This window comes from Ammodytes marinus (genome assembly GCF_949987685.1).
Source record: "Ammodytes marinus genome assembly, chromosome: 19".
NCBI classification, from domain to species: domain Eukaryota; kingdom Metazoa; phylum Chordata; class Actinopteri; order Uranoscopiformes; family Ammodytidae; genus Ammodytes; species Ammodytes marinus.
The window spans coordinates 10,576,785-10,601,402 of NC_137223.1; the positions used below are offsets into that span (position 1 = coordinate 10,576,785).

At 40.8% G+C, this 24,618-nt stretch overlaps 1 protein-coding gene across 1 annotated transcript in view; it reads left to right on the forward strand.

Annotated features, from left to right (window-relative positions):
* Positions 1-11,093: 11,093 nt before the first annotated feature.
* The window catches only part of LOC307266215 (disks large-associated protein 2-like), a gene marked incomplete at both ends in the record, with an annotated part of 96,715 nt that continues 83,190 nt past the window's right edge, over positions 11,094-24,618 (forward strand). The window contains 2 exons of the mRNA XM_080048190.1: positions 11,094-11,111; positions 11,611-11,665. Of these exons, the coding sequence (XP_079904316.1) occupies positions 11,094-11,111; positions 11,611-11,665 (73 nt within the window). The remainder of the gene's footprint in view (positions 11,112-11,610; positions 11,666-24,618) is intronic.

The window sequence follows — 24,618 nt, forward strand, 5'->3', positions numbered from 1 at the left end:
TATCTTTATAGACTCTAGTTTAAAACATTGCTACTGCAAGATAAAATCTGGGTTCATCGCTGATCCCTTGTCTTTGTTTTGTGTGGTTTGAGTGTGTGCCGACATGATAACAACCTCCATGATAGAACAGATCCATGTATTGCATTAAGTATTAATCAAGATAAATAAAACTAAAAGTGCCCCAGATTCTGAAATCACCCACTAATCAAAATATAGCTTTCATCATAAAGTGCTCATTGTTTTTTGTATTTATTTTTTAAAGGCAAACCAGTGCACCCAGTAACAAATGGGAAATTAACTTTGAACAGTGTTTGTATTTTATACCAATTGTAAAACTGAAAAATCTTATTTGTGTCTTGTGCATTATCACCCTGCAGCTATTTGGATCTGAAGAGAAAGTGTGTAGAACAATTAAAATACACTCAATGTTCAGTTTCATCCATCTGTTAAGATTACTGTACTCCTACATTAAAAATGTCATAAAATCTAATATTTTGCGTCACATTTTTAAACCCCGACTGGTTGGTTTATTGTGAGTAGAGCTCCCTCTTGTGGTGAATCTATTCTTTCCTTTAGCAATTATGGAAAACAACTTCACATCTCAAAGTGACGGAAAATGCTTTCGACGTAACCCAGGACCTTCTGCCAGTCCGGCCCGTCCACCTTCAGCATCTCTTCCACGGTCTGCCACACGCAAAGATAATGTTATAATGCAAGTTTTAAATAACTCCATTCAAAGTCCTGAAAACAAACAAATGTCTCACCATGGTGGCTGTGATTCCCACACTCTCTCCTGTCGTAAAAGCAAGGCCAAGGTTTTCTCTCTGTAAAAACGTTTGAGTCAGAAACATCTCTTATATCATCAGCTAAACATTTTTACAGACGAACTGTTCAGTTATGCATTCAACATTTTTGAAAGGATAGCTGTTATATTTATCTTTTCTGAATACGACAACCTTTGAGACTTTCAAATCAGTTTTACCTTGTCTGCTGGGTTGAGTGTGTCGTACGGGATGTTAGTTGGTAAATACGTGTGATAAACGGCACAGAATGCCAAGCCGTCCTCCCAGCTGCTGCTGAAGTTTGTGATCTCAATATTCTGCCACACAACGAACACAATGAAGACAAGAGATAACTGGTATAACAATTTAAAAGAGGTATTTTGTTGCACACCCAGAATTCGTCCTCTCTAACCTTGTAACCTTGGGTACGACTCTGGCTCCAGCGCAGCAGGGAGTTCCTTCTGGAGCCGCCATGACGTCTCAGCAGAGCACTGAACCCATCCTGAGGTCTGAAATATTTGTTTTAAAGCTCCCATATTATACACTTTTCGGTTCTATTATACACCATATTATATGGTCTTAGTGGTCTCTAATACGTTTTTCTTCAATTGTTTGCTGAAAAAAAACTTTCAGATAATTTATTGTACTATGCTGATGTTCAGCTAATCTCACAATGGCCTATTTTTTAAAAAGAGCTGCAGCTCCCCTCGTAAATATACAATCTTTGAGCTCCCCCCGCCCCCTGTCTGGAAGCGAAGCCAGATACGCCTCGCCCTCTGTCTGTTTGTAAACAATGATGACGTATAGCCTGTTAGCACAGTTAGGTTTAGCCTACCCATGAGAAGAACCAAGTCTAGTGCTAGTAACGCACTTTGAACAGTTTGACATGACCTATCCTTGTCTACATGAAAGACTATGTTCATACAGATGCACTGACAGCCACACGCCAATGGAAACGGCATGTTCACAATAAAAATGCTGCAAAAGATGGTGGCTACTGCGAAGCTAGCTCGGGAGCTAGCTGCTAACAATACCACTAAAATCAGTGAAAAAATTATCTTCAAAGTCAGACTTCTTCAGTATACCTTCCAATCCTTTGTCCTGTTAAAAACGAGGCATTTCCAGACTGGTGTGGGGAATAGAAATATGTTTTTATGAGCAAAAGATGAATGCTTGTCCCAAAGCTAATAGCTATACACCAGTCAGGCAAAAATACCAATAAAAACATTTATGCAACATTCATCATGTTTTGCCGTACTACAGGCATCTTGTCGCTTAGCAACAAACAAACAACATGGGGGTGAAGGAATATTTTTCGAGAGGATCTCGGGGCCGTGGACCAATAAGAAATAGGGGGGTGGACTGCACAGTGGAAGCTTCTGGCTTTCCAGTTTTTGACGTCAGAAACGGGGAGAATTCTGACTGGAGTATATTGGGTGGAGAGGTGGAGGGTTTCAGAAAGGGGGAGAGTGAGAAAAGGAGAGAGCTTTCTTTTTTTTGATACTTTGGCAGTCTGTAGGCACACCGTAGACCCATAATTATGTTCAAAAACATCGGAAAAGTGCATTTGCACAATATGGGAGCTTTAACATAGTTCTAAAGTGCTTAAACAAAACACATTAAAAGACAGTAATAAAAGTAAAACCACATGTACACGAAAAAGGGTTTAATAGTTTCTTACTTGATGTAATCTGAGCTTCGGTCATCATCCTGTTTTCCTGCAAGACAAATATTCATCCACAGTCTAATAACTGTAAACTTAATAAGATGTGTCAAAAAGCATAAAGTGGTTTACTACGGTAGGTTTCGGCTCACCTGTATAAAAGCTGGACCAGCTGTCCTGCCGCTGTAAAACACGGTCCAACCTTCTCCGTTTTGGCGGCTCTTCTTTCTGGAAAAGTTTAGAGATTACACAACGGACTGATTCTAAAAATGCCTACCACTTCCCGGAAAATTCCGACAATGATCCATGAAGAAACACAAACCTTTTAATATCAATGACTATACCTTGCATAGCGGCAACGTTGTGCTTGTGTGGGGTATCCCATTCTCACTGGAGGAGACCGATGGGAGTGGGAGACGAGAGAGACTCCTGAAATACATTATTTTGCATGTTTAAAGAAAGTTTTCTATTGATAACAGGTGGCTGTATTGTAAACATTCCTCTCGACTCACCAAGATCGTTCAGACAGCATCACAATCCTTCTTGGATCTTTTTGCCCACACCCTTCTTTCTTTTTATCCAAGGCGGCCAAACTGCGTAGGTATCCCTCCGCCACCCCTTTCCGTATCAGCAGCAGGCTCGCTGATCCGTTCGCCTCCTCAGGATCATGACCCACAACTCTATCATACACCTCTTCATTTGTTTCATTCTCTTCCTTTTGCTTTTCAACATTTTTCGCTTCGACTTCTTTGGGTTTTTCCTCCACAGCGTCATTTGTTTCCTCAGAGTCTCGTCTCTCTGCCTGTTTGACCCAATCCGCTGCATGTGTCACCCTGCAGGTGTTCCTCAGGGCCTGGAGCTCGGCCCGCTCCTGTAGCCGCTGCTGGGCCAGTTCAGTCAGTTTGCTGCAGACGTCTGTGTGCTGGACTCTCAGATGCTCCAGCTCTCGGTCCTTCTCCTGCTGACAACTGAGGGCCTGAACCAGCTGCTCCTCCACAGCCCTGTGGCTCTCCTGGACCAGAGTCAGGGCCTGCTCCGACTCCACCCGCAGCCGATCGGCCACCGACACCGCAACCTGCAGGTCGCACTGGAACTGATGCCACTCCAACCGCTCTGTCTGCCAGGGAGGTAAACAGACAAAGGACAAAATGGTAAAGAGACAATATCATCTTCTACTTGATACTGTGTATTACCGGTGCATCTGATCTCTTGCTGTTTAAATATTTGTTTTAAAAAGGGTGCAATGTGTGATAACGTGTATTTTGGCGTGAGAATGCAATGCTCCGACTCTACCCCTCCTGTTTGGAAACAGGGCTATGGTGGCATTCAAGGCCAAGAAGGTGCATTTCCATAGGACCCAAGGCCCAACTCACACTGAGTGTCTCTCTCAGTGTGTCCACTTCTTCAACCAGTTCATCTTTCTCGGTTATCAGGCGCCTGATCAGCTCTGTCAACAATTCGAAAATGAAGCAAAAAAAGCACACAAGGTTGAGTGAAAAATATATATTTAAAGTTTGACATCTGCAATCAGGATAATTATTTATTTACTTTGAAACAACATGCACTATCTCCTATTAGTTTTAATCAGAACAGGAAAATGTCGACGGTGGCCCTGTTCCATTTAACCATCCCAGTGATATAAATCGGGGAACTGGCAGTAGTAAACCTAAATGGACCATTATAATGTCATCGGGGGAATCTTAGTTAGGGCTATTGTACCACTAATCACTACTTACTTTTTTTAAAACAGAATTCCTGGATTACTAAATGAGACAAGGAGGTGGAAAGATGTAGGCATGTACCAGGCAGGGGAATGGTGTTCCAAAAGATGCAGCTAAGTTGCATTAGAAATGTAGGATCCTGTGTTTTTGAAGCTCATCTCACTGGTGACTTAAAGTCAAGATATCTGGGCCAGTGTTGTTTCAGTTTTGACCATGTTTCCTTACATTGTGTCAGGTAAGCAAATAAGAAAGGCCATTTACTTAGTCCATTTTCTGCTATATTCAGTAAAGCACAACTATCCAGAAAAATGATTCATGACGCATTACTAAATCAGACAAATTAAGGAAAGACAAGGAATAATTGACAGTTTAAGTTTTGAGGAAGTTAGCAATAATCTGTAAGTAGAGTTGCAGTGTCTTCTGATATTCACAAGAGGTCAATGACAGTTGAACCAAAGCCTCTTTAAGGATGAAAAGAGTGAAGATAGTGGACCTACCCACTGCTCCTGTGGTAACATCAGTGCTGGAGCTCAGACCTGAAGCCCGGTAGTGCTCCATCAGACTGAGTAAAACCAGGGTCATCTCCTCTCCGGCTCTCTCTGCTGCAACCTGGGGCTCTACTCCACTGTCGCGCTCCAGCCAGGTGTGTTCTGAAGGCGGCCGACTGACCGGGCTGACCGGTCTGCTTTCCGCATCCCCGTGCCTCGCCGCTGCATCGCTCACGTTGGTTTCCGTGCTGTTGACGCTGTCTACGCTGATGACGGCCCATTCTAAGGGAGCAGAGACTTTCTGTGTCCAGTCAGCGCTTGGAGAGGTAGTGAGGGAGGGGCTGGGGCTGCCGGCCGGCGTCTGTGCCTTGGAAGAGGAAGCTGCAGGGGACAAGGCCATGGCAGTCAGCGTTGCCTCTGAGGGCGTGGTAGGAGGCGTGTGGAAGAAATCTAAAGGAGAAACTTAAGAGGGGGGGGGGGGGGGGGAATCAACTGTAAAACAGACAGGGAGGTAAAAGAGAAAAAAATGGGACTTTCCTGAGCCTTAAACTCATCTAATAGAAGTTGAAAAAGCGTGTTGAAATCAAAGCCCTCTTCATCTTCTTTTCCTCGATGCACCCAGTGTCCGCTCCCTTAGTTACTGTCCTGGGCTGACTGATGCAGCAGAAAAGCCTCTCAGGCCAGAGTCTTGGCTCACATACTGATCCCCCATGTGGCAAGATGCAAGGTGATTTTACCCTGATCCACTGTCTAACAGATGCTCTCAGTACTGCCACAGGGCAATCACATCCATCATCAACGCTGCCAGCATTCTGCATAAAACATGCACCTCTAAAAAGAATGATTTGACGTCGTTTTTTTAGCCTGATTTCTGTACCGTGAATCATCATCCAAATTGTCAAGCCGTTAGTACAAAAGCTCTGTGGTTTCTATATGATGCTGATATTATGTTCTTGGTGTGATTTAGTTATAAACTCATGCAAAACTAAGTTCATGCTCCTTCATCCTCCTTGTCCTTGTTCTGTGCTGCAGGATTCTGCACACTCATCATTTCCCTAGTAGCAGCAGCAGCATCCTGCGTCCGCACAGATACACTGCAAGGAAGCTATTCTCATCCTCCAGCTAGAGCCCACTCCCTGCATACTGACATCCAACAAGGAGCAACATTTGGAACAGCTGAGTGTCTTCAGTTAGGAAACGAGACGTGTACGGCTGCGCAGGGCAATTTCCCAGTCACACATTAGCTGAGAAAAAAACAACACGGCTGGCTTTGAAGTGAGGGATGCTAAAGGCATGAGAGAGCCTTAAAAAAAGATGTTGCTGAATCAAACTTTCATCTTAATCCTCTGGGATGTGGTTTGTATTTCACTGCAAGGTTTTCACAGCAGTTCTGGTTCAGACAAACAGGGTAGCTACATTAGGGTACTGGCAATATGCAGCCTCACTTTGTGATTCATCCTCACACAGGTAACCCCTTGTGTAGTGGCCTACTGCAAAACATGCAGTGCTGTGTTGCAAAAATCTATATGCCCACTAGTCAAAATAAACTGTCTCACACAATATGTGTCTAAAGTTCTCATTTTCAGTATTCATTCTGCACGTATGGACAATGCATTTGTATAATTCTTCAAAATTTAACAGACACGAACATTTCCGCCAAATTGTCTGTGTCATTGTTCCATAAATAAACTCATTGTTTATCTTTGTCCCTTTCAGGTACCTGTAGTGCTCTGGTAGTCTTTGCCTGTGTGGTTACCCATGATCCAGCAGGGGTGGGTAGCTGTGTCCTTCACTGCGTCCTCCGTTTTGTGAGGCCCACTGCTGTCTAGATGGGAGGGAATAAACATGAATCTTGTAATCGAGGATGACTCACCGCTGATCTCTTGATCAGCAGAACAAAATGAGTGCAACATGTCAAGAGAAAGGTCAGGAAATGTTTAGTGCAGAATCGAATAAACATGTTCCCCAACATGACAATGGCCCATGGGGTTATTTGAGATTAGTGTTTGTTACAGAGCATCCTACTGCCAATAACTTTGGGACAGGACAGGACAAGCAATCTGGCTATTTAAGCTTACCTTAGTTTTAAGAAATGACACAAACATTGAACATCATAATTAACCCTCAACAAAACATATAGGCTTGTATTCCCAGGGGAATTCGGCATATGATTTTCTATGAAACACTAATAATGTAATCTTTTACAACAGAGACACTGCTGACAAGCCTCCACAGACCACTTTATTAGGCTAGACAATAACTCACCCTCAACCCAAGAACTGATATTAAATGAAGGCATTGAATAGTGACTTGTATGCCGTTTTAACGTGTCTTTCTATCAATTTGTAAAATGTCTGAGATATACGCTGTGCTACGTATTAAAGGTTTCAAAGAGCCACGCAACATTAAAACGTCCGGTTGGTAAATTAAGTTTGGAGTCACGTTTTCTTCCAACAATAACAATGCATACTGGGATGGATGGTTTTATTGTGGGCAACTATTTTGGCTATGACACGTAGCACCCAACCATGTAAGCTAAACTGCACACACCGTTACCCTGCAGCTACATTCATTCATCCTACCTGTTCAGACTGCCAGCTGGACGCCTTCCAGCCTAGTCTCCGGCCGTCCGGCGGGTTTCTTCGACTTGTCTGTCGGGTTTTTTTTTTTCCTGCGTCCCGTCTCCACGAAATTCACCACACTTCACCGGCCGATAATCATGTTTGCCCGATGTCCCATGTTCAGCAAGCAGCTATAGGCTTAAAAAGAAATGCACCATATATATACATTGGTCCTTTTCCTAATAAAATCCAACTCTGCTTCGCCTTTAAATCCAATGCGACAAAAAGCAGAGGAGGAGGCAGAAATAAACTGGTTGCGCAGCAGCTTCACGTTGAAGCAACGACATGAATGGTTTTAATGACATAACTAAAAACAATGTTTTGAAAATGTTTTCACACAATGTTACGATAGGAATAGATCATGTGAAGTCAATCGAACGGAATGCTGTGCTGCTGGTGGTGAAGCAGCGCGAGGAAGCCGTTAAACCGGTTGGTGACTAATTATCTTGAAATTGCAGGTGTGGTGGTGGCGGCACGCGGGTAACAGGTTACAGCTTCAGACGGCCTGGATTACGTCACATAGCATTCACTCAATCATGGAAAATCCAAGTACGCAGGTTGAACAGTTAAAAGTTAGTACTGTGATTTGTGTCATTGAAGAGGTTTCAGTGGTTCCACCCGTCTCGTGAGGTCCTACCGTCCATACAGGAGCTCTAACTGTACCTAAACAAAGTAGGCCTATAATCAATAGAATTGAAGTTAGGTAGCTTAATTTAACTTAATTTAACGCTCTTTGTCCTTTGAGGGATTTATATTTCCCAGAAGTATGTAGGCTAAATAATAAAATGTCCTGACAGCACGATAAATGAAACTTATGTAGGCTATCCACCTTTCAGATGAGACTGGGAATGGACCTTTGAGAATCTCAAGATTTAAGATATTTTATTGTTAAACCTTAATTATACAATCATAATGGTAAAAAGTTCTAAGCTTGTCATTTCAGTAATGATATATTATTAGCCTAATAATAAAAACTAGCAAGAAAAAAGGCATATGAATTGTGTAATACAGTAAAATAAAGTGCAATTATAACGATAATAGTAAGACATATGTGCATTTTTGTATTCAAATGTCGTAGTTGTATGTTTGTTTGTGATTTTGAACAACTACTTCCGAATGTACGTTAGGCTACTTGTAATTGTTTCAGCACCATGGACAGAGCACAGTGAAGAGGATTGTCTCTGACGCCATCTAGTGCCCAAATTCAACACTGACTGAGTAATGAAAGTGATACTAGTATTTGTATTTCTTTAAAATACAAGAAACATAAATGAAGTTATTGACCGAGAACAAGATTAAAAAGATCAAACATTTTTGTTGGTAATAAAATTAATTTAAACAATCATAAGAATACAAGGTTCTAAGTTCCTTGTCATTTCAGCAATGATATTAATGTTAATAATACTCAGAAACTATCAAGAGAAAAGGCATTAGAGTTGTAATACAATGAAATAAAGTGCAATAATGATGATGATAATACATATGTGCATTTTTGTATACATTTGTCACCATTGTATGTTTGTTTTTGATTTTGCACAGCTTCGAAATTTTGTGATTTTGCACAGCTACGAAATGTGCTAAGATGTGGAGTAGGCTACTTGTAATTGTTTCAGCACAATGGACAGAGCATAGTGAAGACGATTGTCTATGGCGCCATCTAGCGCCCAAATTCAACACTGACAAGAGTAATGTTTTTATTTTTATTTCTGTAAAATACAAGAAACATAAATGAAGTATTTGACCGAGAACAAGATAAAAAAAGGTCAACATCTTGTTGATAATAAAATTAATAGGTTTTAAAATATATATATTTCATAATTCTTTTGATTTAATTCATTATTGTAATTTACACCATGACTAGTGAAGCTGTCATCAGCTAATAAATTCGTAGCTCCGCTCCCTCAAACAAATTTAAACAGATATGTAAAAAAAAAAAAAAAGTATGTACAATCTAATAGAAAGACATAAAATAGTATGACTAAAACTGGACAACACCGTATAATACAAAACTGTTAAACAGGTGAACATTCATAGTAAATAAAACTGGAATGTAAACAGTAATGTAGTAAATGTATATGTGTGATGTGATGAGAACAGGTTGAATATGTACATTAACATATATGATTAGTGCAGATACAAACAGGAGATGTAAACAGGTGAAACAGTAAGTAAGTAAGTGGAAGCAGTGCAGTAGAATAGTTGAAGTGTTGGCAGTATTATTCCATAGTCATTGGTATCAAACAGCTGGTTTAATGCAGAACAGTTAGTGACGTTGTTAGTTTGAAGTTTGAATGAAACAAAGCTTAATCATACATTATGTGGCTTCCAAAAGGTGTGGGAATTTTTACTTGACATTTTCCTTACTTTATTGACAATATTCTGGCTCTATGGGTTGACATTTGGATTTGTATTCAATCATTATTTGGTAAATCTTGTACCCACATGATTTTTCTGTGAGTTTCAGCTTCTTCAGCAACTTGTCATATCTCCCCAAACTAATCCCACTCACTTGTATTTCCATAAACATTGTCTGTAGAGCTATAGCGCACTTTAAAACAGAGCTATATTTGCTTACCCTGCAAATATGTCCTAAATGTCTGGAAGAAACTTTTACAAAATGTTATTTGTTTATCATTAAGAGGGCAAAGGTAAGTGGAAGAACATATCAAGACTTTAGCTGTGAGTTCTGGGCTGCAGGTAAAAGACAAAAATAAAAGGTACAGTGGATTAAGGTTAAGGTGCAGCTTGGTAAGGTAACTTGCCTCCTGATGTCAATTACGAGGAAATATAATGCTGAGCTTGTGCTTTGCCAGTACACTGCTGATCCCAAACCCCACAGGAGCTGCCCAGGGACACAGCCGTCAAACCATCACTGGCCTGTCGAGAAGCTCTGCTGGAGTAAAGTAAGTCACCCAAGGTCACTTCAACAGCAGCTGCTGAAGGTCTGCACAGTGTTTTCCCCCCTGTAAATACAATGAGTTGCTTCAGTAAGGTTTTCACAGGCAAACTTTCTGTTATTTTAAACATCAGGCTGCTCAATCAAAGTCAGTATCCACCTTTAAAAACCTTCTTTAAGCTAATTCTTAATGTTGCAGCTTGTGCTCATTATTTGATTTAATCATTGTATCTAAATATTAATGTCTTATCTTTAATTATGTGGATTGTATTTACTTGGAGACCGTTTCATACACATTTGAAAGTTCCTCGTTTGGAGGATTAAGAGTAGGCTTTTGTTTTATTAAATGTCTTGTTTTTCTTCATTTACAAGCTTATTAGGCTATTCATTACCTATGCCTACAGTTATTGAACCAACATGTAAAAGTCCTTTATTTGTGTATTTACACTTTGAAAAAAGTATGCCATTATAGCCTTAGAATAAAAGCGATGATTTTACTTATTTATTACTTTTTTCTGTTAAAGTTTGTATTTTCAGGTTTGGAGAAATAACATTATTTTTTGTTTGATTTGGTAAATACAAGTAGCCTGCAAGCTGCTGCAGGTGCAGACTTTGCAAAAATGGCGTCTGATATTGGCTGCCTTTACGAGAGGAGCTGCGCAATCAGGAACCACAACATCATCAATGCTTTATAATTCATCTCTGAAGAATGAAGCCTGTCGCCGCATCTGGACTCGCGCTGGCGGAGAAAACACAGTGCCGCCGTCAACATGGGAAACTACGACCGCTTCTCTGCAGATGTTTCTAACGAACGAGGCAATGAACGTCTTCACGGATGCCAGGGGACATGATCGCCTCTCCTTCGTTTACCGCCCGTTTACTATTGAAGAAGAAGAAGAAGTGACCTTCTCAGAGGAGGAAGATGTCAGCGCTGAAAAAGGTAGGAAGAGAGGCAAAAACGGGTGCACTTGAGCCGAGCCTTCACCCTTATTGTTGTTGTTTACTGTTTAATTTAAAGAGGTGCCCCCACTTGAGGGCTGATGATGGAGGCTCAAGGGGGTGAAGCCGGTGTGTCGCACCTGGGAGAAGTTTTACACACAATGAATGAGTCACTCGCTCACACAATGATTGCTTCTGGATCAATGAATGAATTAACTGAATGATGCATGGTATGTGTGGGTGTGAAGTGTTTATGTGTGGGTGTGTGTTTCTCCCTTGGGTACAAGAAGCAGCCATTGTGAATGGAGGGCACCCACTGCCTCTCCCTCAAGTTTCTCTTGTCTGCTAACACCCACATGTTCCCATTGTTGTTGCTCCGTTCAGTCAATGTGTGTGTGTGTGTGTGTGTGTGTGTGTGTGTATGTGTGTGCTTGTGTGTGCACCAGTGTGACTCAGCTGTATTGTACTATATCTGTCATCCATCTTTTCATCTGTCACAGGTGTTACCATGGCTACTACAGACTCACTGCTGTCTTTGCTTTGAGAAGGACTCAGGTAAGAGGTGGGAAGGGGTGGTTAAGTTAAACACAATGAGGAGATGTCATTCGCTCAAATTTATTCAGGTTTTCTTTTCTTTTTTCTAATGGCTTTATATAAGCAGAAATCTAATGACATGACGATGTTAGTGGTGGCGACTGTGTTTCCATGGGATTAGACCATTTGTGTGGCTGGCAGTGCCTAATATATTGTATGTAGCTATGTGCCATGAACTTTTACAAGTGAGAACTTATCAATAGGTTCACATGTTCCTTCCTCACCATTAACACATGCTCTGTAGTATAGTGGACTTAAAAGTGGGCCTATTTAGACTTGTGTAATTAAATGTAGCTGTTTTAGGAATTAAATTAGTGCTCCAGGCAGGGAAAATGCGGAATGAATGAGTAATTATTTTAAGTTTAAGATCACAGCGTCGGAGCAAGTGAATACATCCGAAGAGTAAGTTACATCCTAGACCAGCCCTTCAGCAACTTTTCTAATTTGTATTTAACCGTATTACAATTAGTCAATATATCTTAGTTACGAATTGCAGACTTTTCAAATTGTAACAAGCAGCATGTTTTTCCTACACTTATGAACACATACCAGCTTACATAACATTGCACCTTGAACTTTACTTATTTTCTGGCATGCTTAATGAAGTATGGGTATTGGAATGTACAGTTAATCTATAAGAAAAATATAGAATAATGCCATCCTTTTTCTTTAGATGTCTTTCAAACTACAGTACAACTTATTTGGTTGCTCTGTGGTAGCACGAAAAGCTGCAAAGACAACATCGACATATTACACTATAAAGTTGACATGGCAACCATATAAAGTTGACATGGCAAACATGTGAGCAGACAGTTTACATTTACACATCCAGCATAGACAGAGAAACATTAGCAAGCCTTCAGTCATTTTGGTGCCGCTTTTAATTTTTTCTATCATAAATTCCTTTGCTAAGATGTTTAGCTCACTTCTCCACTATGTTGACGAAGGTAGATGCTAACTTTGTTTCCCGTTGGTTGCTGTAAAGGAACGCTGATAAGAGCATTGAGTCTGAACCCAAAGTGTAAAGTTGCAAGCCGTAAACATCTAACTGTGAGATGATAAAATATTCTTCAGATTTGAGGGGGCAAATACTGACTTGTGCTTTCCTCACTGTGTGCTGTGAGTTCATGTTTCACATAAATACCAAAAAAAAGGGTAAAGCCAGCCAATCAAACTTGCATGATTTGGTGGTTTAGGTGTTAGCTACAGTGACGTGTGGAGCATTTGGGTGTGAAGCATAAAAGGAGACAGCAGTTCATTATCTAAACTCAGCAAGAGTCCTTTTCTCGGCAGAGGTTAGACCGCAGAGAACCATCCAAGGAAATAAACTCTGCAGGGGTCTGCTGCTTTTTTCTTGGCATATTGTGGGCATCATAGATGATCAAATGCTACTCGCCTCAGCACAAACCTCAAATACTATCACTGTGGTGCTTTGAAGGCAGAGGCCTAGACAAAATCATGAAAGAGTAACCCAAAATTTTAATATTGGGAATTTTATTTGATGTGGTTATACATATTATATTCTCACACCAAAGCACACATTCTGATGATTCTCATGACTTGTTGGTTTATAATTCACCAACAAACATACATTTTGAGGTCAGATTTGGCTATTTTGTATATTGAGGCTTGAGCCTTTTGTTTTGCTCAATAATATCTCAGATACATTTTGTAGATTTAGCCCAAACACTTATTGTAAGCTTTCATCTGCAGTGTTGTACTAAATCATTACACCACCCATTGATGAAGACTGTAAGATCTCAAGTTTGCTGTGCTCAAACAGTCATATACGTATGTGTTCACCGCATTGTGAAAATGTCCTTTTAGGCTTTTACAAATAGGCTGACAGTGGAGTTTCAGCGCAAGGACCCATCAGAGATTATCAGCGAGTTAATCGTGTGTAGGGGTCCCGCTGTGCTTTTACAGGCTTTGTCAGCACACAGGCACCAGATGAAGTGAATGTGGATACGGAAACATCTCCGCTTGTTTCATGTGTATAACCTAAAGAATTGCTAAAGTTTTTTTTCCCCCTCATTATCAGCCATCCGCAGAACTTAATCTTGATCGTACCTTACTCATCGTTTTCTCAAGGTTGAGGCAGAATGTTAATGGCTGTGAGGACTGGATCATTTTAAGGAATATAAAGCAGGCATTGATGCTGTTTATGACTTTTTGTGAGAGAGCTAGAGCCATGAAAAGGAGCAAGATGAGCATCTGACATTTCTGTTGTTTCTTTGATTTTGAATCTAGGTCAGCATTATAACAAAACATTCGGAAATATTTGATATCTGCTGAAGACATCAGCTCAGTGTTGCGCCACTAGGTGGGACTGTTTACTTGGCACCATGTCGAAATGCTGCTATGACATGTAAAACAGGCCATTTCATCCAGTCCACTACAGACTGTGTGCAGTGTGGCCTTAAAATAGAAGAAAATAAACGTACTTAGTTGGCTTTCTTATTCTGCTCGACATATTGAGTCAGCAGCAACTCAATTGTAAAAATATTAGTGCTAAATGCCAAGAATGTCTTGAGCACACCATTTGTATTGTGTCTCTCTGCTTTTGGAAATGTCTTTAATACACTTACAGGAATATTTTTGTGGTTCAGTACAAACTATCATATTCATTTCAGTACAGTAGCAGCTCTAGGGTTGGGCCTAAAGTCTGATTATTCATGACGGCTATTACGGGAAATAACTACCACAAAAGTATTAGTTCCACTATAGAATGAAACATCTTCCCATTTTAACTTTTTAGATTATGCTCTCAAAATGAAAGTTTAACAGATCAAAGAGAGTTTTCCTTCAGTTTTCTTATTGCATTTGGTATGAATTGCTGTTCACATTTTTGAAAGCTTTTACTTCTTTAGTGGCTCCCTAAGGGTGAAAGCTAAATGTGTGAGATCCCTTTTTATCTGAAGAGCTTTCCCTTTTTATATTTAAATCATTATTTTTTGTATCACTTTGTTGTAGCTACGGCATCCCTAGTCTCTAGATCTTTGTATCCCCAATTTTTTATAGGGGTTTATATGAATGTATTTTTTTTACACTTTGAAGACTGGGCAGTTTAGTGAATGGGAACAGAGGACTTGAAACAGATTGCAATGAAAACACTTTAAAATGAAGCTTTGTACCCACCCTTGGTATCTTTTGTAGCTAAGATAAGATATAGCCGATAGATATTTTTCATCTAGCAAAGTGAATATGTCTCACAATTTGCATATCTACTCCTTCAGAATGCCAATAGGTCCTCCTTACAATAGGCCTACAATCAATATGATCCTTCCCAAACCTGTATTTATTCTCCTCTCAGATTGTCTCTGTGCTGTAGGACAAGAAAGAGGTTGGTGGAGGAGGGAGGACGTGAGGGGAATGTGAGGGCGGTTGGACTTGAAATGTCAAAGTTTTAGTTTTTTATAAGAAGTAGCACCGGAACTTTAGAAGACAGGTCCAGTGTTGTAATATGCCTGGATCTAGTGCGGCATTTACCTGAAAGGGAACCATCGGTTTCAATGAGGTTTTGTTTTTGGTCATTTGGTCTAACCTTAAGAAGAAAAAGGGAATGATAATGAAACACCTGCACATGGCCTGAGAAACGTGTCGGTGGCGTAAGCAGGGTCCCGAAAAGACCAGGAAACGACTCTCTCTCTTTTTGGTCGGTAGGAGTGATGTCATCACAGGGAGAGTGTAAGGTTGGTTGAGGCTTGATTGGGCTTGACGTTTTATTACCAAGAGCACCAGTGGTATGACCACTTGCACCAGTCATTACGAGGACACAGAGCGAAGAAAAGTGAGTGCCAAATAACATGGGCAATCATTTGTGACTCCTATTAAACCCCCCTTGAGAGGGAAAAAGGAGTGTGAGGTAACGGTACACAGAGAGATAGAGACGCAGATAGAGACCCAGAGGGGCAGAATGAGTGTGCATGCTGATGGGGACAGGAGCGCGTGGAGCCACAGAGCTGCAGAATCCTGAATCCAGCAGATGGAGACTCCTTGTCCTTGTTTTGCGCTGATCTGTGGGAGCAACATGCAGCTCGCGCCGATGCCTCGCACTGCTGCAGTGGAGGAGTAAATGCGGAGCCCAACACTGCTCCAGGTGATCCACAGCAGCCCCGGCAGACTGCTCCCTCCTTAGCCTCCCCTCTCCTCCTTCTCTTCCTCCTTTTCCTCCTCCACCTCCTCCTCCTCCTCTTCTTCCTCCTCTGCCAATGCTCCATTCCTTTGAGGGCTTTGAAAAAAAATAAAAAGAAAGGAACAGAAAAAACAGGAGTATTCCTGCTTTTCCCCCTCCATTCCCAGATGTGAAACATCTCTGCATGACTGTGCGCCGCTTGCCTGCCATGGTGTGAAGACGCGCTTCATATGTGCTCCAATGTCTCCGGAACATACACTCGCTGCAAGGTAAGAAGACTTAAGAATCGTCCAGGAAAATGCTTTGGCTTTTTTTTTTTTTCTTGAGTCATTATCTGTTGAACGGTTACAGCTGTGTCTGTGTGTGTGTGTGTGTGTGTGTGAATTTAACAGGTAGATGATAAATTGTCATAGCAGATTAGGTAATCCTGGTTATGAATGGAGATCGAAAATGAAATAAAAAAGCTTGGAGAGGTGGGTCTTTTGTAAGATATGGCAAAATAAATCTGTCTTCAGTTGTGGAGGAAAAGCATCCTCTTCTTCTTACCCTCAATCACAGCGATCGGTGCAGGTGTGTGTGTGTGTGTGTGTGTGTGTGTGTGTGTGTGTGTGTTTGAGTTCATGTGTGTGTAACAGAATCCAGCAGGGTGGGAGGGATTGCTCCTTAACCTGGTTTCTCGATGGGCAACATGGGGATTTTTATCTTGACAACGTGGCCAAACAGCTTTCCATCGATCTTCTCATGGCTGCTAATGTCGGCAGAATCTCTGGCTTCAAAAAAACTGACAGACTGTCTCCATTAAAGGTACCAATTCGTAAATCCTTACGTAATCATTTAGCTCTCAATTATGGTTGTAGAGAGAAAAACCCTCATCCTCACAATCAATCGGTTTTGTTTTAATGCCTTGATTGTCACAGATGGAGGGAATTCAAAATGAAGAGAGGTAGCAAAAGGGGATACAGGGATAATGACAGCAAGTAGATGGGGACAGAGGCAGTTTGAGGGGGGGTTGTGGTATAGAATGACTTACTCCATCACTCTGTGATTTAAGAAAGAGGCTACCATCCCTCTGAAATCATTACATTTCTCAATCACATGTAGAGGTCTGCAGCCTCAACGCATGAACCTGTAAGTAACCTAATGAAGGTTCATCGCTTTCAACACACACACACACACGCATACACAGACACACACACACACGCATACACAGACACACACACACACACACACACACACAGACACACACACACACACACACTTCCTGATGCCATAATAAGAGAAGGAGACTAGCTGGTGCTGCAGTAATATCCAAATCCTGCATCCTGCTGTTTGACAGGGCTCCAGAGCTTTTCTATTTGTACCACTTGACACTATGCTCTGTTATGCCCCTGCATTCGTTTGCCCACAAAAGCGCAAATGTGTTGGTGATGACTTAATGTAAAAAAAAGAAAGAAAAAAGAAATCTGTTCAGCAGAAAACACATTTTTGGTACATTCATGCTCAATCATGTTTGCGTTCAGGTCAGATAGCATGCTTGGCTCTTAACGTCCTGTGATATACAGCAGAGGATCGACATAAAGTCTTTATCACTGGAAGCATTCATTCTCGTGCAGACACAGACACACAAGCTTCACATATAGCCTTTGCCCGGACTTACAGGCTACATCATCACTGAACATGCAGTGAGCTAAAGGTACACCTTTATGGCTAAATGCGGTCAGACAGCTGTATGGACTAAATCCGGCTGCTCTCATGTGCAGCAAAGTGTCTGGCTGAGGTGGTCGTTTGTCATGTGTGACATTACAATGCAGAGGAGCAGTCTCAGCTCCATGCGTGTCCCAGGCGGCTTTTTACTGCTCTTATACTCAGGAAAACACACCGGCAACCTTAAAACAAACTAATTTAGCTAAAAAAAAGCTTGCAGCTCCCGACAAGAATAAGAGTGAATAGCCTCACTAGCTAACCCCTAGAGGCTGCAATCTTTATTACACACAATACAAAACATTTTGGGTGAAATCATCAGTTCGATAAAAGACTAATTTCGCTCAACATTCGGGGAAATACGCCTTTTCATTTGTTTGCCAAGAGTTGGACATACATATCATGTTGGTGCAGTGTTCCTTGTACAGTAACTTCAATAAGTCTTTGCAGATTAAACAAATGAGATGTTACATGTTTATTAATGAGCTTTAGAGAAGCTGTAAGGCGGCTTATGTTACCTTTGGACAGAGGCCAGCTAGCTGTTTGCATTGTATGCTAAGCTAAATCGAAAACAATTATTTTAGATTTTTTTCAAGAAAATTTAAATCATGTCATCAACTTTAGAAGGATGTATTCTATTGGGGAAAGGAAAGTGTTAATGAAATGTCATGGTACTCTGCATGTTATATCATCGAGTTATCCAAAATTGGTAATTTTTCTTGAGGATAGCTCAAAAGGTGCAAAACATTGAGATTCATTCTCTGCAGTCCACCGATCTTAAGCAAATTCTTCAATTACATTCATCAGATACTTGGCAGTGTGTTGTAACCTTTGGAAAGCTTAGTCAAAGGGAAATTCTGACCTGACAGTGGTGCTAAACCGTCGGTAACAGGTCACAAAAACCATTTGGAGTCTTCCATTGAGGATCATGACCAAACCAAAGTTGTCAATATCATCAGTGGTTGTTGAGATCTAGACCAAACAGCTGGACTGGCAGACAGTATAAAGGTTTAACCAACAAGGTTTGTAGGATAAAAGCTGCAGCACATCTGGCTGCCTTTGGCATCTCTTCTCTTTCAGGGGTTTGGAGGTCAGGATGGAATAATTAAACAGCCATTAACTTTGTACATACCAGTAAGTTTGTAGCCATAATCCACAGAATCATTATCAATATAGGATGTTTATTAATGGTGTAAAACAGTGATGTGAGTGCTGTGGTGCATGATCAAGACATCACCTGAAAGACAAACTGGCACTGCTGAAATTACTCACTTGATATTTGGTTTATTCTCGCAGATTACTTATTTTATATCTCAAACTGATACAACTTCACATCTTTGCTCTGTCTTGTCACCATCTTGTATCTCACTAGTGAGACACCTCAGAATTGTCTCCTGTTTCACGTCCACGTCTGCAAAAAGGTAAAAAAAAGACATGACATATGTACATTCGGTTCATGATCGGAAAATAAAATACTCAGTAGTTTAGGTTTATGTATTCAATCTTAATGTATATGATGAAAATGCACATTTGTCCCACACACTTGACTGTAAATATGCCTTAAGCGTAAAGAATGCACACATGCACAAAATTACACCCATTATTCACACACATTGACCTTAAAGTAGAAAGCTAAATAAGGCTGCAGCTGATTACTGATAATTATTTATGTTAGCTTTCAAATTGTTTTCTCGATTCATGACAAATAATATGGTCTGTAAAATGTCAGTAGCCTATGGTTTGTTTCGTCTTATCAATGGCCCAAAACCCCATGAATATCATAAAATGCCTTTTGGATTCTGGGTTTAGCCCTCCACTAAGGATCTACATGGTTAAAGCGCAACTTCCTTTTTTACAACCCAACATATCCTATTTGCAATGATATAAAAAGCAGCAAATCCTCACATTTGGGAAGCTGGATCCACTGAATATTACCTATTTTTGCTTGACACAATCAGATATCATTATCTTCACTGCAGTATACTCTTGTACTTTTGCTGATGCAGTGACCAACGACCCCCCTCCTCCTCCACTCTCAGCTCATCTTGTGTTTCCCGGGCCTCTGAGGTTCAGTCGTGTAGCAACTAGAGGAGAAAAGCGAAAGACAGAAATTGGATGGAAATAACCAGAATCCTAGTTTTCTAATCCCTTCTGGTGCTGCTTGGTACAATACCATGTTAGGTAGCGAGAGAAGCTGTGTGGGTGTATAAGTGAGTGGAAGAGTGAATATGAGTTTGAATATAGAGAACATTCAGAGGAGTGAGCTGTATGTTGGCAGCAGAAAGCACAATAAATATAATTTTTTGTTTTGTACTAAGGACGTGTGGAAACATGTACTCTCACATTTGACCCAAGTGGATAATTTCAGCGGGAGGTAGTTGAAGGATAGAATACTCCGAAATGTTTTGTGTGCAAAATCTGCACGTTTATTGATCAGATCAGTTGACAGGATGCTGGTATGACAGAAAATCAGCGATTGCATTGCTTGGTGCCACATTCTGTATGGAAGTAAGTGCTGCCGAATGTCAACCCTAAATTTCTGCAAATGGCAGCTTGTCTTATTGTCGCTAAATATCAGTTTATCCTACCTAATTGAAAGGTTTTGCCAAACCACAATACGTCTTATTGCACATTGCCTACAGCGACAGCAACTTTAGATATATTTTAAGCGTTTAGCTCGTTGAGACTATAGCACCACCAACGGAAATTCTTAGAAATCTTAGTATTATATTAAAGTATAATCTCCTGCTTTGGACTACTTTCATCAGGGGGCCTGGGCCATCAGTATTTTTGAGCGATTTCCTGTTTTCATGTAAGCTGTCAGCTACTATACTAAATCCAGGAGGTAAAACGTGAAGCATGAATAGTTGGAAGGAAAGTTATTAACAAAGACTGCATTAGCATGCAGGAGAAAAAGATCATACTATCTGCACTAAGAAGATAATCTCCTGTCGAGATCCAATAAACCAGCTGAAATGTATTGACTATCCAGGTGTGTGTGTTTTTTTGTTTTTTATTAGTTAAAAATCTGTTGCAATTAATAATGGAATCAACCGCCTGGTGTGTCGTGTGGTTTGGCTTCCATAATGAGGACTGGATTCATCTTCGATCTCTGACAGTACGCCGAGTGGAATATGCTGCTCTTCAGCCTGTTTCCATGGAGATACTCCAGAGCTGTAGCAGGTTTTTTTCCTTTTCCTTCAACCAAACACTGCTGCTTCATAAGAGGGATCTGGGCCACGGTGTGCATGTGTGTGTGTAATATAAGGTTGTGTTAACCGGCACACAAATACATTATTGTGCCACTGACGGGTGTGCTTATGCTATTGTGGTATTGAGCTCTACGGCAGTGATTGTGCAAGTGTGTGTTGCTGCCCAGTTACTCCAGTATATGTGATTGCACAGTGCATTAGTGCGTGTTTGTGGGTTGTACATTCCCTCCTGGTGTGTCATGCTAGTAGTAGCTGCTAATCCCGAAGCTCTGCTGTAACGAATGTCATAGTGTTCGTTCGTGTATGTCAATGTGTCCTGCGATGGCTGAATTATCAGGCGTTTGCGAGATACTCTGAGTGGTCATTGACCACATTGAGTATGTTTGTGTCAATGTCTGTGTGTGCATGTTGTATAAGTGAGATAGTGAGTCAGTGTGACAGATAGAGGGAAACGGGGTGGGGGGGATAGAAAAGGAGAGACAGAGAAACAGAAGGTGAAAATACATGATGATCTAATGAATGCAGTAAAGGATGCTTGACTGCAAACCGTTAACATTTATATCCTATTGAAAAAAACTCTTTGCGAGCTACATGTGTGCTGTTTTATGTGTGCAGTTACCGTATATGTTTCCCCCTAGGGCTGTAAAGCCAGAAACTCAGGCTTCTGTAGTTCTTGCTTACAAGGTGACAAAGGTGACAAGTGATTCTCGGCCAGACAAAGAGTCCACTACGGGGGCGAAGTGTGTCGAAAATAGCTGCGAAAAAAGGATTTTCTTTTCTCTCTTGGCAGATTGATGCAGTGCAGATCTGAACAGAAAGACTCTGCCTTCTGAAGGCCAGGGCAGTCCCTGTAGCAACAGGATATCTTATCCTGAAGCCTTGCTATGTCAATATGCAGCATGCAAATGTTTGAAGGGTAAACCGATTATCTATCGGTAGTTTTTTGGGTGTTACAGCCCCTGGTTTTGTCAGAAGGGCATGGTAATTAAGCGATGCCCTGTTTAAACTTTTAATTGCTTACTTACTTAAATGCTTGTCCAAGCAGCTGCTTAAACCCCAAGATATTCAGTTTACTAAGTCACAGAGGAATAAGAAAACACACAGTTTTTCTTGAATATATTCATTAATTAACTGTTTCCGCAGTACATGTGAGCAGTGTGAAAAGTTTTACCAATTTATATTGGAGTGACTTTATATGGAGCTATTTTTCTGGTCACCTGAAAAAGCCTAATACGTGTAACTCCTTTTGTTTGTTTAGCTCTTCATCAACACATGAAAAAACTTATATTTAATGGCTAAATGTTCCAATGTGTTCATCAATCTGAGTTTTGTTGTTGGGTAGGTAATGTGTCCGATCCAATTCATCACTATGAAAGACCCTTTTGACATTATTTGATACGTTGTTATACAAATACAGATTATAGCAGCTTTAGATTAATTAAACAAAATGACCTGACCTCAGCAATGATAAAATAAGGGATACAGGATCCTGCCTACAACACAAACTTCCCCAATTACATACATTATAAATGATATAAGGTACAACAGAAAAAGGTTTCCTAAAGCAAATGTGTTTCTGATTTTGGTCTCTGTTGTTACATTTGAAATTCACACCTCAGGAAAAGAGAAAGATCAGCTTTATCGACCTATATAGTTTTAATCGGTACGCCATCATGCGTGAAATTGATTTGTGTGTGTGTGTGTGTTCTCGCTGGCAGCACAGTCAACATCTCCATAGCTGATAATAGGATATACTGTGTGCAGGGTTACGCCTGTCGAGAAACTGAGTGGTAAGGTAGCAGTCGTATCAGTCAATACCACTCTGGGGAGCGCTTATAGGATCAGTACCAGAGAGAAACTCTGTGTGTGTGTGTTTGTTGACTCTTAGGGTGACGTTACCACATGGGTGAGTGCCATGATACCTGCCGTGTGTTAATGGCCCGGGGTGTTCTGACTCACGCAGAGCGGGGACGTCTGCCAGGTGGTACATGTCCACACTGGGGAATTCAAGAGTGCTAATATTAATGTGCAAAAACAGCGTCCAGCCAGGCCAAGGAGCAAGGGGAGCCTATGCGCTACAGACAGGATAAAACACTGGTTATGGCAGGGTGACACCAATTAGCTGGTTCACTCAGCTGGAAGCTCACAGATCTATTTCAAGCTCTGTTTCTGTATCATAAACGTGAGCAAATGTGCACAGCGATAGACAAAATGTTGTCTGCAGAAAGAGCACCTTTTGCAGGTGTTCAGTCAAAAACACCTGTGAAATTGCAGGTGTTTGTAAACAAGATTCAACAACTGGTTTCTCATTCCGCTTTCATCCACATATCTGTATTTCTTGTCCAGACTTTATAACTTAGGCCCTGCATAAACAGTGTTATTCATCTCCTTTAGTAGTTACTTTCATACAAAAAACACCTTTCCACTCTTCCACCACTCTTTGAACTTTCAAATCACTTTGGCAAATGTTTAACCGGCCTCTGATCAGAAGGCTCTCCCCGCTTGGAAAGAGTCTGTGTAAGAGGTTTTTACTTTGACTGTGGCAAGCATCTGTCATACAGCAGCCTCAGACTTGCCGGAATGGCAAACCACTTGGCTCATCAGCACAACTTGAGCATGGAAGTGAAATATTAATAATGTTGGATATTCCCCTCAATTGGGATCCATCAATGCTCTTGAGGATGGTCTTGAGGTCACTTTTGAGTCAAATCTGTAGTTTGAGTAATTTTAGAATTGTGATTATCGAGAAATGTGAATAAATACAGGACTGAGATTACTTTTCCTGGCTCACTTTTGCTGCCCTGACCATAAAATTGACTTTCCACCAATGTGACAATTTAAATGCTACATTTATCTATATTTTTTAAAGTGCTCAAACTAAAATCCAGAGTGCATAGCTTTCTCAAATTTGTGCTGGCACAAGAATGCATTCCAACTGGTTAGTGTGAGACGTTTTTGATCCTGTGTTCAGATGTGTCACACGGAGGTGAAAACAGTATGGCACCCCGTCTGTGGTGATAGTTTAATTTGAAACTAATTACAGAACATTCCGGAGCTTGTTTTGGTTTTTCTCAGACGCCTCTGCATGAGGTGAAAAGTTTTGACATTTAGTGATTAGGATCGTACTGTTGAACAATTTTCATTCATATCGTCACCATCCAGATTTGAAGAATGCAAACTAGAGAACATTTTTCAGCCAGATATGTAACTGTATGCTGTTCTTTTACCTCGGTGTAGCTGACCAGAACCAGTAAGCTCAAACCAGAGTAGCATGACTGCTTTAAAACGGCCAGAATATCTTTTTGCAAAATAAAACAAACTCAAAACCTCTCTAAGATAAGAAAGCTACCACCAGACTCTACCACTCTCCTTGTCAAATCTTTCAGATATTCTCACATAAACCTGAGGAAACAGCATAGATATTATTATTATATAGTCAAAGAGGGGGTATTTGTAGATAGACCACTTTAGAGACTGGGGAATGTAGTGCTGTGTGTCATGCTGAGAAGAGGAAGAGACGAATAAAAGAAAAAACCTCTCGAAGACATTACTCCGGCAGCCCATTTAAAAAAAAATCAAAGCTCTCTGCTCTTTTGAATCAACACATTTCTGGTGTTTTGGTGCAGATCCTCAATATCCCATTCAGGAGTCTCAAGTGTAACGTGTGGAGTCTCGAAAGTGTCACACAGCTAACAGCTTTGAAAGCCTCCAGTTCATTTCCTCCTAGAAGTATTTTTTAATGTCTGTTAGTCAGAAGGAAAATCTTTCAAATTGCTTATTATGATTGAAAGTTATGTCATGAAAAAGGAACAGTATACTATTATTGGCACTGGTAATCTTTTTTATTTTCTAGACTTTGTTGCCAC